The following is a 17,120-nucleotide window of genomic DNA, read 5'->3' as shown; positions in this document are numbered from 1 at the left end:
ATATATAAGAAACCATACTACACATGTTTTAGAAATGTTTGCAAACTTTAAGGATATAGAACTAAGCTATCTCACACTTAAAAAGATGTATATATATATATATATAGATTAAGTATGCTTCGTCTCTCCACTTTGAATTCGAATCTCATCGTGCTTTGCTCGCTCCTGCGAATTGCCGTCGCTTGTGTCCCAATTCTTAATCGTCCATTGTGTCTGGCACCAACAGGAATGCATGGCCAATCCCCTGTGTACTCTTTATTCTTTTCTGATGGTTTTTCGGAATTTTCCTCCATGGTAGGTTAGTTGCTCTGGTTTGAATTGGACGGGAAAACGAGGAACTACGCATTTGGCTGTGAGCGATGGAGCGCTCCACTAACGAGACCAGTTGTGGAAGTGGCGCCTCACTTACTGGAGTTCAGTTTGGAAAGGATCTTGGAGAGCTTGTTAAGCGCATGGATGTTTGGAGCTCTCAGGTTGAAAATGTGTTACGTGACTCTACTGCGACTACAGCTTTTATTCGGGCTTCTGCGCAAGGTTAGGTCACCTCGAGAACTCATCCAGTTTTTGGCGTCTGCACGAGGTTCTTTTTAGTTTTTAATATTGTGAACCGATTCTCGGTAGTGTAGTAGGTCTTTGCAATTGGGAATGGTGAAGGCATGTCGGCAATCTGGATTAGAGTTCTGGGATTCAAGGAAGAGCAACGCTTATTTATCTGGGAGTAATGCTGTGTGTACATGATCTTACATAAATTTCGCTCTCATCATCATGCTGAGATTGTTTTAAAGAGGTGTATATGTGGTGATATTTTGTTGTAGAGGACGTGAAGGAGGTGATGGGCCGTTTAACGAACTTGGATGCCGAAGATCATTTCATCAGAAAAGGTACTGTAAGCCTCCGATGTTGTTGTTTTGAAGAGTGCCATATTTTCTTAGTATTAATTCGATAGGATTTCGCTTTCTTACACGGGATGAAATGTTGGTTTGTTGTTTTCGTAGAAACAGGCTCGAGTAATGGATATTTACATTGTGCTGTAGTCTTGATAATTTGAGTTGGAGTACTTTAAAATGGTGAATAATCTTGTGACTGGGATGCAGTAAGGGACGCGCAGCAAGAAGAGATCATCAAGTGCGAGCAACAAACTAATGAGATATACAGGACTCTAGAAGACCTTCATGAGCATACAACTAAGTTGTTTCAGCTGAAAGCGGATCGAGAAGCACTTATTTCCAAGTCTTTGTCAGGTAAGATTTTCCAGAAGAACCTTCAAAAATTGCCCGTTTAGTAAGCACTTAGAATCTTAAAACTTCTTGTCTCCATCTCACGTTATCTTGTTCCACTGTATACAATGAACGTTGGTGTGAAGGGACCACCCATAAACTGGCTGAGAGTTTGGAGTTGAGTTAATGCTCGCAGATATCACAGATAAGCTGAGTCTCAGGAAGCAAAAAGTGAAGGCATTGCATGAAGCTACTGGATGGTACAAACGACTACTGAGTTTGCGTTGCGAGTACTCGGATGGTATGCACAAAAGTTTAAGTTAGATATCAACGTTAGGATCTGTGGATTCCGTTGTCTGAGTGATGTTCATGGAAATTCGTATCTTTCGCTTTATTACATATCAAATAAATGTCATCTTATTTTATTTTATTTCTTTGTTTTTTTTGTTTTTTCGCGCAAATGAATCTGAAGTTAGACTGGGTTTGATGGCAGCTGTAAAGTTCATCTTCACCAATGTGGATCCCCGTGACCCTGATCGAGTGTTCAGTTTCTCCATCCGCTTGCACAAAAGTACAGGCTCTTGGACGAGTAAGTGACTCTTGCTAATGTTAGTTTTTCTCCTGCGTCTAAATCATTTCTTTACCCTCTCACTGCTTCTCGTGTGCTTCTTCACATCTTTTTGGAGGGTCATTTTTGGGTTTGACAAATACAAATCGAGCACTATGTGTGAGAATCTGCAGAAGTCGGGAACAATAATAAAAGGTTTGTAGCTTGTCGGGCTTGGTAAACTATGTTTCTTATTGATGTAATATGTGCTGCAGTGGTTGATTGTAACCCCTGGGTGGGAGCATCGGCGAGTTTTGTTGAAACGCTGAACAAGAACAATGAATTGTCACGGTTCGTGAGGTCCATGCGTCGGGAATTTGAAGTACTTGCTGTTAGATTTAGGTTTTTAGTGAAATGATACGTCCTCTCTTTTTTTTTTTCTTTTCTTTTTTTCTTTTTTTGACGCCGTATCAATTGTGTACGCCTCACTCATTATGTCACAGTTATGTCTCTGATCATTTTGTAGCATTTCATTGTAGGATTGAATTGCTGTGCGTAGTTCTACTAGAAGTGTGTTATGGGAGGGTATACAATAGATTTTTTCTCGTCACTGCTCTTGTAAATATTGAGTCTACAGAGATACATTTTCATCTGTAACCACAAGCTCTGTTCAACGTTCGTGAAAGAATTCTTCAGTTTGGTTGATTGATACTTCCTTACGACGGAACTGTTGATTGTAATCAGTTTCTCAGTTCACTGATTTCACGAAGATGTTCCGTACACATATCAAACGAGCAAAGACTGAATGAGTATATCGAATGTGCATCGTTGTGAAAAACATGTACTTTCCTCTGTTTCTGTCACACACGTTTCAAGAACTTAAGGAATCACAGAACTGAAAGTCGCTTATGAAATGATACATCAAAACCACATGGACTAAGAGCCTGCGTAAGGACAATGTCTTTGTGTGAACCTTACAGCTTCTACTGTGATCTGCCAGACAAATGAAAATATAATGTGCTCAGTCGCAGAACTTTAAGACCATGCCTGTCCAAGAATAAGCTATCCACGCATTAAAATCAAGCTCGAAGCATGATAAAAACGTCGTAATACAGATTCGGGTGCAGAAACTTTTCCTAAGTTTCTATGAAGATACTTAAAACTGGAACACAGTGGTACCACCGGAGTATCTTGAACCTAATAAGTGCACTCCTGGGTTTGATTACACAAGGCACGCATGGTGTTGCTAGCAACATCCATTAGCTGAAGGTATTCGTCTGCCCCGTCAATGAGACACTGATATATCAACACGAGATTGTAAGATTGGCAGATTCCAAAAGACAACAAAATTCGACTAGATGAATCAATGTCAGAGTACATTCAGACGAATTCATTTAGTAAAGCGTAAATTTAACAGAAGATAAAAAAAAAACATTAATACAGAAAATTGGAACAGAGTGAAGTTTGACACTAGTTGAGCAAGAGGACAAGGGATTACCTTGTCAGTTTCAGCAAGCCTCTCTGTGATTCTAGCTTTTTGAATGTCGCTAATATTTGGAGATTGTACAACAAAATCGAATAGCTGCAGAACATATCAATGCTAGTATCAGATTTGATTTAAGGCATCTAAAACCATTTAAATGCACGAAACCAAAGTCACACTTTACTTTCTCAGATGTGCATCCTGAGGAAAACTTAAACGGAACTAATTGACCTCCTAAACGCTACAACACAAAACATATGAAATACTGACAAGGATGAGCACAATAAGACTAAAAAGAATAATCTGAGAAGTACCTGAGAAAGAATTTGAGATACAGGGTGGCCTTCCGCAATAATATCTCTAACCTCTTGGTGCGCCAAATCAAATTGCCCGCTTTGGCAAGCTTTCAGAAGTCCTTCGAGGACACTATCAGGCACGATCTACAAGATGGACGGACGATGCCCAGTTAGTCCTTCAAAGTGTATAAATTAGAATATGACCAGTCATTAGAAACCAAGAATCGAGTCGACACTTCAACATGCCAAATCGCTACCTCAAGCAATGATTATAATAAAATCTGGCACGTAGTTCATGCAATACATACAGAACCAAGATTGTGTGAATTCCTTACACCTCAAAAGATGCAAAGAGGTAACTTCGCCTATAGATACGACTATACCCATTCACCCGTGTGAGTTTCTTACAAAACCAAAATAACTTGACAACTAACGATACTTGATAATATTCGTCCTCCACAACCAGATTGTATCTGGGGGCATACAGCTCAACTACCCGAGGCTGCAAACCTTCAGTGTTGAACAGAGGAATACAACACTGAACAGAACGGTCGACTGTGATGGTCAGAGCAATACCCCAGAGACACTGATAATCTCTTTGCTAGAAATATTGGAACCATACAGACGAACGGCACACTGAAGGCACGTGATAGCCCGCCGCAAATCACCTTCAGAGACTCTGCTTAAAGTAGATAAAGCCTACACACCCACGCAGGTAACAAAAACATCAACTTCGTAAGTTGCTTCTTGCCACGAAGGAAAAAAAACAAGTATCTTTGAATCAAGCACGAAAGTGGTTCAAGGTTGAAACACACACCTCCTGATCTAGCTTCAAACCTTCCTCTTGACAAATGTACTGGATACGGTTTTGCATGACATTTTCTAGAAGTGGTTTGAAACGGAATTTAGCGCACCGTGATGCCAATGGCTCAATGATTCTGGAACCCCAATATACAGATAAGAACTTATTCCCGGCAAATAATACTGAAACTTGCAAGAAGTCACTATTCCAAGAAAATAATTCTAGAAACTTCTTCTGTACAGATAACAAAACCACATCTACAGAGACGCTCGACTTTGTCAGAGAAAAAAATTGTGAAAATTTCACAAAAGTAGACATTTGATTTGAAAGAACTCTCACCGACTAACGTAATTGCAGATAAAACAAAAACGAGTGACTTTTGAGTAATTTTCCATTGTGCGCCGCAGAGCATTCTATTCGAACACAACCCAATAGTTTGTTAGTAAAAGGTGAAGTAATGAATATATATATATATATATATATATATATATATATATAGAGAGAGAGAGAGAGAGAGAGAGATCTGTGTGTATGTTGTGGCAATAATAAACTGAATACCAAATCAGCCTTCAACCAATGGATGATAACTGATACTAACACCAGCTCAATAACTTTTGATCCATAAAGGCCTCGCAAACGATTACCTGTGCATCTTCAGTCATTGAGTCGGCTTCGTCCAGTATAAGAACTTTGAAAGGAGGACACGGATAACCGCTGCAAAACAAAAATGCCAGTTTGTGTCATTTATTCGCGTTTATATTGCAGATTTCATCATTAACATATTCACCACACAAGCAAAATGGTGTTAGTGTCAAAGGAATTTGGCTTCTTTGCGCTATGCAACTTCGATTCCAAACTATGCTTCTGGAAAGGTTGTTAAGTCTTGGCCTTGCCAAATTTGGAATTTGTAGAGAGTCCTTCGACTACGCTCATGACATAAAAATGAGATGCAACCATTTGTACATAACTGTAGTGTTGAGATGAATACCTCACACCGGCACCAACGGCAACACCAGCGAAATCCTTGATCTTCGTCCGGACCACATTGATTCCACGGTCATCACTAGCGTTAAGCTCCAGCACTCTTGTTTTATAAAGCTCTGGCCTGTTCCCAATACAAAGAAAAGCGAAGAACATTCTCAACCGTGAACTAATATACCAAAAATCATTTCCATTCCTAAAATAAAACTTCTTGAACAAGACATGAACAACCAAGGTACATTATCAAAAAGCATAAAACCCTAAACCCTAACGCCTTGATACAAGAGCAAGGGACACAAAAGGAACTTTCATGCTACACCAAAGAAATGACTTACCCAAAAAGCTGGTGGCAGATCGCAAGTGCTGTTGTGGTCTTCCCTGTGCCTGGAGGTCCATAAAATAGGAGGTGCGGCAACTGCAACCAACATTCATCTTTTCCATGATAACCTGTTCTCCTAATACAGTCAACAAAATAAAAATGAAACACAGAAAAAATGATTCACCAATTCCTTCCAGATACTTACATTTCCCGTTTCGAGTGTGTTGGTGAGAGTGCGGACGACCTCCTCCTGATGGGCGACATCCTTCACCTTCCGGGGCCGACTGAGCAAGCGTAACAACATTTTATCGTTATTTCAAGTCACATTGTTTATGAGCTGATAAAAATGAGGGATCGAAAATCAATAAAAGCTCCCCACCAGAATCATGGGGCAATCCAATGATAAAACCCGCCCAAAACACCAGTCAATGTCCAACCGAAACAAACTCAAACTCAATTCGAAAACATACTATTTCTCCACCCATTGCTGCGTGCTCTGCATCACGGGCGCCATTGGTCCGGATCCCTTGAAAACAATCCCTTCGCAAACTAAAACACCACCCTAAGCGCTATCTCCTCATTAGCTATTCCCTCCCATGACCTCAAATGACTTCAATGTCTTGTCAACGGTTTAGCTTCGAACGTAAACGAGATCAGCACCACCAACCAATTACCACATCACTATTCCAAATGCCACAAATTTGCGTGCAAAACCACAAGAAACAAACCTTCGATCGACACAGAAAAACGGGGGTTGCAAAACCAGACAGGGCGGGAGTCCGGTCACCAGCATTTTTGATGACGTGGAATTGACGGGTCGGTTTCGGATCCCACGGTTGCGTTGCAGAGTTCCACGTCTTCATCAGCCCTGCCCACGGTTTTGCACATGGTTGTGGTGATAGGGGCGCCAGACCCAGCTGAAAACCTCACAATGTTTGTGTTTTTTATGTTGTTTTGGGAACAGTTAGTTAGATATCCCTCTTTTGTTGCATGGGCACATTTATGCTATGCATTTATTTATAGGAAATTATTTAAATGTACTCCTTAAGTATCCTGAAATATCAAGAATGTTCCTTCATTTTTGATAATTTCAAATGTATCCCTTACATTGTACATGAATGGGTATCACTAGCAACTTCACTCAATGATCATGCTAACAAGTACCACCAAAGCTCAAATTTATGATCAAATATCATCTTCCATGTCGTGCCAACTCTAGATTGATGATTTGCATAAATATAGATTTCATCACATGTTTGCACAAAAGTTGGTACCAAATGAGCTTATGTTGAAACATGCTTGAATATTTTTAGTGATTCTTTTTTTTGTAGATAAAGAGAATGGATTTACCAATAGCAATAGAATTAGTATATATAATCATGCTAATAGCAACCTCTATAGTTGCCAATATGAAATGCCTAGTATACTTATGGCACCTAGTGCATATTCAAACATGATCCAATAAGTTCATATTCTAACTCACTGAAGACTTATTTCTAATATTCACTATTTGTATTAGAAAAAAAAATCAAAGCTAGTATCAAATTTGAACAGTCATAGAGATTGGTAATGAAAAAGCTTTATGAATGATTAATAGTATTAGTTCTTTTGCTTGTTTGCATGTTTGTAGTCTTTGTATGGTGGCATTATGTGAGGGATAAAACTCAAAGAACTTATGTAAACAAGTGAAATATGTATCAAAGAGAGATGGAAAAAATAAATAAATAAAAAAAAAAAAAATAAACAAACAAACAAACAAGAAAGTAAATACATTAAAGCAGAAATTGGAACAACTATTGCCAAAGATTAGAAATCTAAAGACTCTTGAAACTAAACTAGAAGCAAAAAAGGAATTGACAAGAGTGAAGAAGATTTCAATCTTATCTTTATATATACTATCTAATTAGGAGCTACATAGTGATGCTTTATAAGACCTCCGACACGTGTCCAACTTGCATAATATATATCTAACTTGCAAAAAAAGTTTCTTATATGTGTGTCACATGTCTAACTTTTATTATAAGTCACCAATATGTGTGATATGTGGTCAACTTGTTGACCTAGTTTTCAATCTATCAATTACATATAGACATGTATAAAACCAAAGTCAGGTCTATGAAGCTTCTAAAAAGCTTCTATACAAGTTATTATCAAATTTGTCTCCTTTAATATACTTCTACCTACTCATATTATTTAAGTAATTATTAGGGCAAATATATATGTCCATGACATATTGCTATTGATGGAATGGATCCAAAGTTGGTTTTTTTGTTCACAATTTTTACAACTCTCTAAGTCATCTACACAAGGATATTTGCTTTGCTCTATATAGATATGCATTCAATTTCATTTGAATCCACATACACATCCATTTAAAGTAAATAAATTTAATTATACCACATTGAGTTTTAGCAATAGTCTCATTGACATCACATTAGCAGCTAACAAGGTTAAGAACTTGAATAATGTAAATAAAAAAGTGAAATTTTTTTAAAGAAAGATGATAAAAAATAAATAAATAAATAAATAAAAAATGTACATTCAAAAAGAAATTGGAATGGCTTTTTGCTAAAGACTAAGAAACTTAAAATTCGTAAAACTAGTCTAGAAGTAAAAAATGAATTGACAAAAGTAAAGAAGGATTCATTCTTGCTTCTATATATACTATCTAACTAGGAATTTTGTGGCAATATTTTATAGGATCTCAACCATATATCAAACTTCCAAAACACATGTCTAATTTGCAAAATAAGCTTCCTATATGTATGACACAAGTCCAACTTGTACTATAAGTGGTCAATATATATAATACATAGCCAACTTTTTGGTCAAGTCTTCAACCTATTAATCACATATAGACATATATAAAGGCAAAGATGCATTTATAAAGCTTTTAAAAAGTTTTTTATAAGATAATATCAAATTTATTTATTTTTATTTATTTCTATCTACTCTTATTATCTAAGTAATTATTGGGATAAATATACATTTGTAACAATGATACTTCAACAATAGAATCAAATTGGTTTCTTACATGTTAAGCAATTATGTCTAATATTCTTGTATTAATTGCATCTAAATATTTGTTTAATTTTTTTTATATCCTCCATATGGATGCAATACTTTTTTAGGGGATTAAGTACACATTGTGTCAAGGGTAGTAAGATCAAAGCAACAACAATTTTATGTCATTTCATTTAGTCCAATACTCAATAGATGGAATTGACGTGATGGTTGCTACATAAATTGCTTGTTGGACTTCAATAATATGAAAATAAATAATATATTTGATAATTTATTATTGCATTAAAAAAAAAACTAATTGCATGCATATATGGGATTCTAGATAGCTACCATCAATTGTAAGTGCATATCTGGTTTTATAAATACATGTGATTGTTTGTTCTTTGTTTTGCATTTATTGATAATGGTCTAGTAATTATGTTTGCAATGGTAAGTCAGGCATTACACCATGCTATGAGCCATTGCCAAATTGTTTCTAGTACTAGAATTAATAACATTCCATGTACTTTTAAGATCTAATAATTAAGAGATATTACAATATTTGAAGTCATGTGGCTAAATTAGTTTTTGTCAAACCGTAATAATATCTAATATTGTATTCTACTCTTTATTAAGTATTGTAGAGCTTTTATAGATATAAGCCAATTCTTTCAAAATTCAATGTTGAAATTTGCAACAATTGATGTCTATCTTACTATCTCAAGATGTCATACAAGCATTGAACTTTTGATTTATTACTATAAATGTTCAACTAAATAATGCATATAAAATACATATTTACATGATAGAAATGCATGATTGACAATACCAATGAGATATTTTTAGCAATAAGATAAAAAATATGAATTTTAGAAGTTTACAATTTAATAGATAAGATGCAAGAACTATTGTTTTTAATTATTCTAAGAATCACAACTAGTTATTATTATTTTTAGAATTCACAATATTAGATATAATAAAAAATATTTGTTCCTCCACATTAATTGTTGTAACATTAAGGAGTATTTTATTTTATTATTCTTTTAAATATATGCAATCTATGCCAAAGATAAGTCAAGAATATTGCAAGCTATGTAAATGTACATTATAGACAAAAAAAAAAGGATTTTGTTTATCAATTTATCATTTTACAAAGCTCTCAAGATTTTTTTATTTTATTTGGTAATAATATGCTTTGAAATTGATGTAGTTGTCTTTATAGGAGTCAATTAGGTCAAAAATAACTTATTTTCTTCTATACTATGATATTAAGTAGGACACCATAATGCCTTCATTATATAGAATATCTTCTTGGATATCTATATTTCTTTTCTATAGCAAGTTATCTCATTTTTTTTCTCATATTATCTCCTATCCAATTGCCACTAGTATATCAATTTTCTAAGTATTTTTTACTAATAAATATGTATTCAAAGATAAATGTTTAAATAATAAATTTACTTGTATTTGTTAATTAAGATTATGAAGTATTCAATCTCCATTTACAAGTATTAGTGGAACACTTCAAATTGTATCTTATTTGATTGGACTCAATAATTTTCTTTTTGTAATAGTTGTTGATTGCATCATAACAAATAGCTTCTTTTAATACATTATTACTTGTGACAACATCATCCAAAGTAAGAAACTTGGTCATTTTGAATCCAAAGATTGTACACTTATACTAGTACATATCTATTTGTCAATAAAATCTAGTTATGAATGACTATCACATAATTTTCACTAAATCACTAACATATAGATATTTAAATTTAATTTTTAATATAAAAGTAATAAAAATTTATTAATTTTAGTATTTAATTTTTAATTATCTTAATTCAACTTATATCTTTGTTGCACAACTATGACATGAGAGCCTTAGGCTTAAAAACATTATTGTCTATTCAAATGCTAAAATCATGATTTTAAGAATCTAACATATTACTTTTAAGATAAAAGTTTACGTGATTTGTATACATCAATAATTTGTTGTTATGATTTTATTGATAAATGATTGACAATGACTTTGATGTAAAGTACCAATGCTATCATCTATCTTTATCATCTACTAGCCTTGGCTTCACCTATTTTTTGGATTAGGTTTATATCCCTCTCTTTCAAATCCTTACATTTTAGCCATGTTATACTATTCTATAAAATTATCAATCAATAATTCCAATACAAATATACAACCATATCCATAATTATACACAAAGAGCTAGCACGAAACAAAAGATGATATTTGATCATAAATTTGAGCATTAGTAGTACTCATTAATATGATCATTGAGTAGAACTAGTAGTAATATCTATTAATATATAATGTAAAAAATATATTTGAAATTATAAAAAATAAAGAGATATTCTTGATATTTCATGGTAGTCAAAGAATATATTGAATTATATATATATATATATATATATATATATATATATTATTTTTATTAAATTATTTTGTAAAAATTAGTTATTGAGCCTTTCAAATTTTAAATTAGATTATTTTTACTTGTAATTTATTTTTTATAATTTATATTTAATTTTAATTTTAGAAAATTATGTATAATAAAAAAATAACTTTATAATATTAAATGTATATTTTTTAATGTTAAAATATTTTTTATTATAATTATGTATAAAATTATGTCACTTGATAAAATAAAATAATGACATGATAATGATATTATTATGTATGTGCAAGGATATGCAATATAAAAGTGTCTACCTAGAAATTTCATTTTTTTTATAATAAAATGTGGTATAACTTATAGTTTAAAGTAAAGAGTCGATTTCTACAAAGATTACTATAAAAAAGTTTAGATTATTGTCTATGGAGAACCATTTATAAGACATAGTTAAAATTAGATTCCAAAGTATAAAAAAAGAGATTTATAGGGATCAAAAAGTAGTATTTGAAAGAAGACTTTAAGCAAGTTTTAGATTGAGTTTGAAATGAATTTTTATGAGCTAATCAAAATTAGGATTTTGGTTTTTACAATCATGTTTTGAATAATATAATTAAAGTGGGTATCTTTAGCCATTTTGTAAAATTTATACTAAATCCATAATTTATCTTTTATACATTAGTGGATATGTATATATATGTATATACTAAGTGTGTGTCAAACATTTAGCTTATTTTTCTGGTTAGATAAAAATCTATTTAAATTTAAATATTATATAATAATTATATTTGGTAGTTTAAAGATCAACAATGGTATTATTTTTATGTATAGATATATTTTTCGAATTGAGCTACAAATTATTGTAATATTAGACAACTTAAATTTCAATATGAATACTAATTTTAAGTACAAATTCATAGTAGAGAGAAGAGATTTTATTGCTAAAAGATCAGCATCAAAATTAAAGAAGGATGTTGTCCAGTATCTAGAATATTCTTTTGTCATTTGTTTTAATGAGTTACTTATATATTTTATAAAATTTATAAATTTAATTAAAACTAGCATATTTCACAAATTAAAAAATTAAGGTTAATTCAATAATAAAACTAAAAATTACAGATCATTGAAGTTTAATGCTAGGTATTTAGGATTTATTTAGAAAATTTTAGAACTTTATTAAAATAATGTTTAATTTTTTAAAGATTTTATTAGAAATTTTAGTATTTATAATATTTATTATTATTTGATAGGATTTAATATGATTTATTTTGGACTTTTTAGATTGTTTAGAACCTTTAGAACTTTTAGAAATTAAAATTAATAATTAATAGAGTTTAGGATTGCTTAGGTTTGGAATTTCTTAGACTAGTATGGCTTAGATTTAAGATTGCTTAGATTGAAGATTTATAAAAGAATCAAGGATATTAAAGAAAATGTTTCTAAATATTTCATTCTTTTTTATATTATAGTAGAATTTTAATCTTTAAATAAACAAGGTTTTCAATCAAATGCTCAGCACATTTTCAAGCCATAATAGATACAAAAAAACTAAAAAAATTGCATAATTTTTTTATTATTTTTTATTATTTTTTTAGAATATTATATATAATCATATCAAATTATGGTACTTAAAATTTCCATAAAATGATCATATTGGATCTAGATCCAATCATTTTTTTTGGCATCTATATTTTATTCTACTATTTAAGAAAGATTAACTTATATTTGAAATTTCTTTTAAAGTATTTGTTCATATCCAAACTCAAGTAGTAGTTATAACATTTAAATTTCTTAGTTAAGAAAAAAATCTATATCTCAAATCTAAAAATAAAATTATTATATTAAATTAAAATTATATAGATATGTAATCTTTTTAATATTAAAATAATATAAGATATAGGTTGTACAAAAATATTTTTTTTCATGTAAATACTTTTTAGAGATTCTATTTTTTAGGACTAAGTATTAACTTATACATAAATAAGGTAGCATAATTTTAAATTTTCTTGCTTGAATATACTCTCAAAATTTATGTAATATAGCTTTTTATTGTAAAGGATGTAAACTAAAATAAAGCCCTACTAATTGAAAGTCTATCCTAGTTCACAAGATTTTAATTATCTAAAAATTTATAATGAGTTTCTATTAGCATTTGATTAAGTGTCCAAAAAGTCCTATTATATTCTAATTGTGAATTAAAATAAACCACTCTAATATGTGATTTGTTCTAATTCTTAATTATTTATTAAGTTATGAATTAATTATATAGTTGTTTTACTTACTTCTTACTAAAAATCCTTAAACTTCTAACTTATTAAATGGCATACGTTTACATTCATTATACCATAATATAATCATTTAATAACTCAAAAATATATTCTTTGTGAGTCATGAAATCAACTCACTAATTGTTTTAAGACAATAAGATGCATTTAGAGTGCTCAAAATCACAATATATGTTGAGTAGTGTATAAATTCTTAGACAAATAAAAAATTAGAAAATTAATTATAGAAATAGTATCTTAATAAGTTTTGAAAGCAATTATCTTAGTTGATTTAGTATTTTTATTCATTATTAAATATTAAAGATTATTTATTAAGATAAATATTTACATTGGCTTTCTATCTATATGTATTATTTATAAAAAATTATAAATATTAGTTAGTAGTTAAAAAAAAATATGAAAAAAAACTCATATCTTTTTAAATGTTCATATAAAAAGTAAGATTTATAATGGATTTAAATTAATTTTATTATTATAAATAATAAAAAAGATAGAAAATTATAGTCTTAAATTGATATTAGTATTATAAAACTATCATAAGAATTTATTTATAATTTATTTAGAATTTATTTAGAATTTTTAAAACAATTTTTAAGATTTTGGTAAAAATAAATTTTACTACTTTGGGAGTCATTCTGAAGAAATAGAGCAAGATTTGAAAACCATGTAACGTTCTTAGCCTAATTGGATGTTTTTAAAGACCATAGTAAACTCAAAAATGTAAAAATGTTGGATCTACTAGTAGAAAATAAGAGGACCAACAACGAGTACAGTCTTTATAAGAAGGGAGGAGCACAAGTCTAATATGGATTGTAGCACCTTGAATGTAGTTAAGAAGATAAGACTAAGGCCTTGTAGCCTGTCTTAGATACTCATATATAGTACACATAAACCTTGGTGAGGCTCAAATCCTTGATCTATGAACAAGTTATCTTTTGAGGTAAAATATTTTCACTTAATTTTTTTATTTATTTCTATGTCATTTTTAAACTTTTATAACTTATTCATAATAACTTGGATATATATTTCTTATATTATTGCAAAATTTTAAAATTATCTTTTTAAAAATGTTTTTTTTTTTTTACTTTTTATTTTTTATTGGATAAAAATTTAATAAACATATTGTAACCAAGTTTTGAATTGTATAATTACTTGATTTCATTTATTTCAATTGTTTTGTATTTGTTCTCATTTTGTTCTTGCTATTTGCCTTCTTTTTTTCACACCATGAAATATAAGTACCTCTTAATTGAGGTCATCTTGTAATTTGAATTGAGAGGTGAAATTTCCCTTCACACACTAAATTTTCCTTCATACACTAAATTTTTTTATATGATTTTATCTTATTTTAATATATTTTTACTTTTTAACTATTTCTAGTATTAATTTTCACCGAACATTAAGTTTTTATCCAAGGCAAAATTTCATCTGTAGATAATTTTTCATCCAAGAAAATTCTCATCTACAAATGAATTTTCATTCAACTTAGCCAAATCCAAATCAAGAGATTTAAATTGTACCATTAATTTTTGTTTAGTCTATATTTCAATAGTAACAAATTGATAGTCTTTCCTATTTCTGAACTTCGTCCTTGCCTTGACTTTTGGCCTACATTTAAAGGATGCTGAGGACGCACTCTGCCCTCCATGCTTGTTGCTGCTACCTTCACTCTTAAGTTCTTCAAAGCTGACCTAGAGAGGAAGGGATACAACGCTTGCTCCACAGTACGAATGAACTGATCGAGGTCGTAGCCTCAAAACTCCAAACAACAGCACGGATATCGATCAGTATTACAATTTGAGTAACAGTAGTAAAAAATCAATATTACTACTACTTTTAGACGCAGATAATGTGTAATCTCTAAACTCAGAGCCCTCCTGGTGTGGCCCCGCAGGGTGATCTAGCACACCAACATCTGTAGCCTACATGCACCTCACAAGCACTACTTACACGATGATAACAAAAGTTTAAAAGCTTCTACGATTCATGTGCTTGGAAATTTTATTAATGGCAACAATGGAGTTGTAAACATAGAGTGGATCGTGATGCTGCAGTAACGTCGAGTGGCACCAAAAAGAGAAGCAAGACAAAAAAATTAGTCGGCATTGCTAGCACCGCTACCTAGAGCTCATCCTTGCCAACTTAAGCCTTCAGGCTTGCAACATTAAAGAGCGGCACCAACCTCCATCGAGCACTTCCAAAAAAACCTGTATCTGCTGTGAAAATGCTATGCCCACATTTGGCAACCGCCGAGCTTGCTGGAGCCAACTTCAACCTTTGGCCAGTGACTGCCTACGCTTGAAATTGCCTCCGCGAACTTCCTCTAGGATTTTGAAACCAATCCTCTCACCGGAAGCTATCACAACCAAAGGTCCAGGGAAAGAAGAATCACGGAAGGGTGCGGACTTCCGACTGAGTATCTCAACTCCACCCAACCACAAGGCGCATTGGAACAAGAGAGACAGATTCACGGATTCAAGAACATCTCATCCGAAAGAAGGCAGATTAAACCGCAAAAAAATTAGAACAATGCTGCAATGCAGCTCTTCAACGAGGAAGGAAAAAATGTTGGAGAAAGTCGGTCCATGCATAAAGTCAACGCTGCAACCAGGTGGAGCTCCTCAACACAGTCCAGGGTTAGGAAAAAAAGAGAAATGAATTCTTTTGACACCAACGGCATCGCCAACAACCGCAATACCAAGGAGCTTGCAAGTTACCGCTCTAGGCTGATCTGCCCAACCGTGCTTCAACCGTTGTCGGGAAAGAGTAAAACGGAAGGCTATTACAGTCTTTGGAACGGAAAAAGGGTGCTGCTCCGCAGCAACTCTACAACAAAAACAAACCGAATTTAATCAGTTGAATACGCGCAATCACCCCGCTTGCAACCACGTACACAAGGAAGCACATGAAAACACAAAATCTGTCTATGTTGAAATTGGAGCCCATGAACAAAATCAGGAAAAATTAAGAAGAAGAAGAAGAAGAAGAAGCAGAGAGAGGGTCTCGGTTCAAGCTAGACCCTTATCAATAGCGCCTCCGGCCCGAAGCTGGAGGTCACACATACCCGTCGCTCGAGACCTTGATAAATCTCCACATATACCTGCCGATAACCAGATAATTACCTGTTCGTGGTTGATACCCGGGTGACTGCTCCCATACTGTAAACATGACCTCGTATTCATTTTGTAGCTGTTAACATATTGGTATTGTATATGTTGAGATCATTAAATGAAGCCGGCGCTCTCCATAATATTTACTGTAGACTACAGTAAATACCATAGCTATAGTATTTAGAGTCTAGTGGAGAAGTACTGTTTATCCTCTCCCCTTTTCTCTTCTTGTATACAAGACACAACCAAATCAATAGATTTTTATGTGTGAAGCTCTCTCTCCTTAAAAACCCTTTTGTGTATATAAACTTACTACTACTCTTGTGTGTGTGTATGACTTACTCTTGTGTCTTTCTAAACATTCTCAACATGTTATCACCACGACTCTCTTCTACACACTATCACAATTTTTTTTTGCTCTAGTATTGACTCTTCAAACCTGTTGCTACTCTTGCTCAATGTTTTTCAAATTCAAGTTTATCATTTTATTTGACTTTATATTTTAAGGTACGTTTTACTCAAATTTTCTACTTGATCTTGTATTTTCTTTACAGTTTTATTTATAATGAGTGCTTCAACATCTTCAACTACTTCTACTATAGTTCCAACTATTACCAGTGCATCCCAATATTTTCAAGCTCTTTTATTTCCACCATTGACTATGGATGGAAATAA

The 17,120-nt window shown here is 32.2% G+C and overlaps 2 protein-coding genes and 1 long non-coding RNA gene across 3 annotated transcripts; 1 reads left to right on the top strand and 2 right to left on the bottom strand.

Annotated features, from left to right (window-relative positions):
- The first annotated feature begins 134 nt into the window (after positions 1-134).
- Positions 135-2,475, top strand: LOC112279379 (kinetochore protein SPC25 homolog). The gene is made up of 6 exons (XM_024513765.3): positions 135-534; positions 816-881; positions 1,095-1,241; positions 1,414-1,518; positions 1,711-1,806; positions 2,040-2,475. Exons 1-6 carry the CDS (start codon positions 360-362, stop codon positions 2,180-2,182), a joined length of 732 nt encoding a protein of 243 aa, XP_024369533.1. The 5' UTR covers positions 135-359; the 3' UTR covers positions 2,183-2,475.
- A 158-nt stretch (positions 2,476-2,633) lies between these two features.
- On the bottom strand, positions 2,634-6,404 carry LOC112279378 (replication factor C subunit 2). The gene is made up of 11 exons (XM_024513764.3): positions 6,116-6,404; positions 5,851-5,929; positions 5,662-5,741; positions 5,334-5,450; positions 4,990-5,059; positions 4,685-4,758; positions 4,361-4,481; positions 4,120-4,242; positions 3,562-3,687; positions 3,263-3,346; positions 2,634-3,060 (listed from the first exon to the last, which is right to left on the bottom strand). Exons 1-11 carry the CDS (start codon positions 6,157-6,159, stop codon positions 2,962-2,964), a joined length of 1,017 nt encoding a protein of 338 aa, XP_024369532.1. The 5' UTR covers positions 6,160-6,404; the 3' UTR covers positions 2,634-2,961.
- An 8,416-nt stretch (positions 6,405-14,820) lies between these two features.
- LOC112279601 (uncharacterized) lies at positions 14,821-16,270 on the bottom strand. The gene is made up of 2 exons (XR_002969070.3): positions 15,457-16,270; positions 14,821-15,094 (listed from the first exon to the last, which is right to left on the bottom strand). It is a non-coding gene; the product is annotated as an uncharacterized LOC112279601 (long non-coding RNA).
- Positions 16,271-17,120: the final 850 nt, after the last annotated feature.

The sequence above is a fragment of the Physcomitrium patens genome, chromosome 3 (genome assembly GCF_059467195.1).
Source record: "Physcomitrium patens ecotype Gransden chromosome 3, ASM5946719v1, whole genome shotgun sequence".
Lineage (NCBI taxonomy): Eukaryota > Viridiplantae > Streptophyta > Bryopsida > Funariales > Funariaceae > Physcomitrium > Physcomitrium patens.
Note: the sequence above shows the minus strand (reverse complement) of the source record. Positions and strands in the feature narration are given on the sequence as shown.

Excerpts from the sequence above, each read along its gene's own strand:
- LOC112279379 (XM_024513765.3), top strand. The coding sequence starts at position 360 with ATGGAGCGCTCCACTAACGAGACCAGTTGTGGAAGTGGCGCCTCACTT. Across the intron at positions 535-815 it reads TATTCGGGCTTCTGCGCAAG|AGGACGTGAAGGAGGTGATG; the intron begins GTTAGGTCACCT and ends ATTTTGTTGTAG. Across the intron at positions 1,519-1,710 it reads GCGTTGCGAGTACTCGGATG|CTGTAAAGTTCATCTTCACC; the intron begins GTATGCACAAAA and ends GTTTGATGGCAG.
- LOC112279378 (XM_024513764.3), bottom strand. The coding sequence starts at position 6,159 with ATGGCGCCCGTGATGCAGAGCACGCAGCAATGGGTGGAGAAATA. Across the intron at positions 5,930-6,115 it reads CAGCAATGGGTGGAGAAATA|TCGGCCCCGGAAGGTGAAGG; the intron begins GTATGTTTTCGA and ends ACGCTTGCTCAG. Across the intron at positions 4,482-4,684 it reads ATCTGCAATTACGTTAGTCG|AATCATTGAGCCATTGGCAT; the intron begins GTGAGAGTTCTT and ends TTGGGGTTCCAG.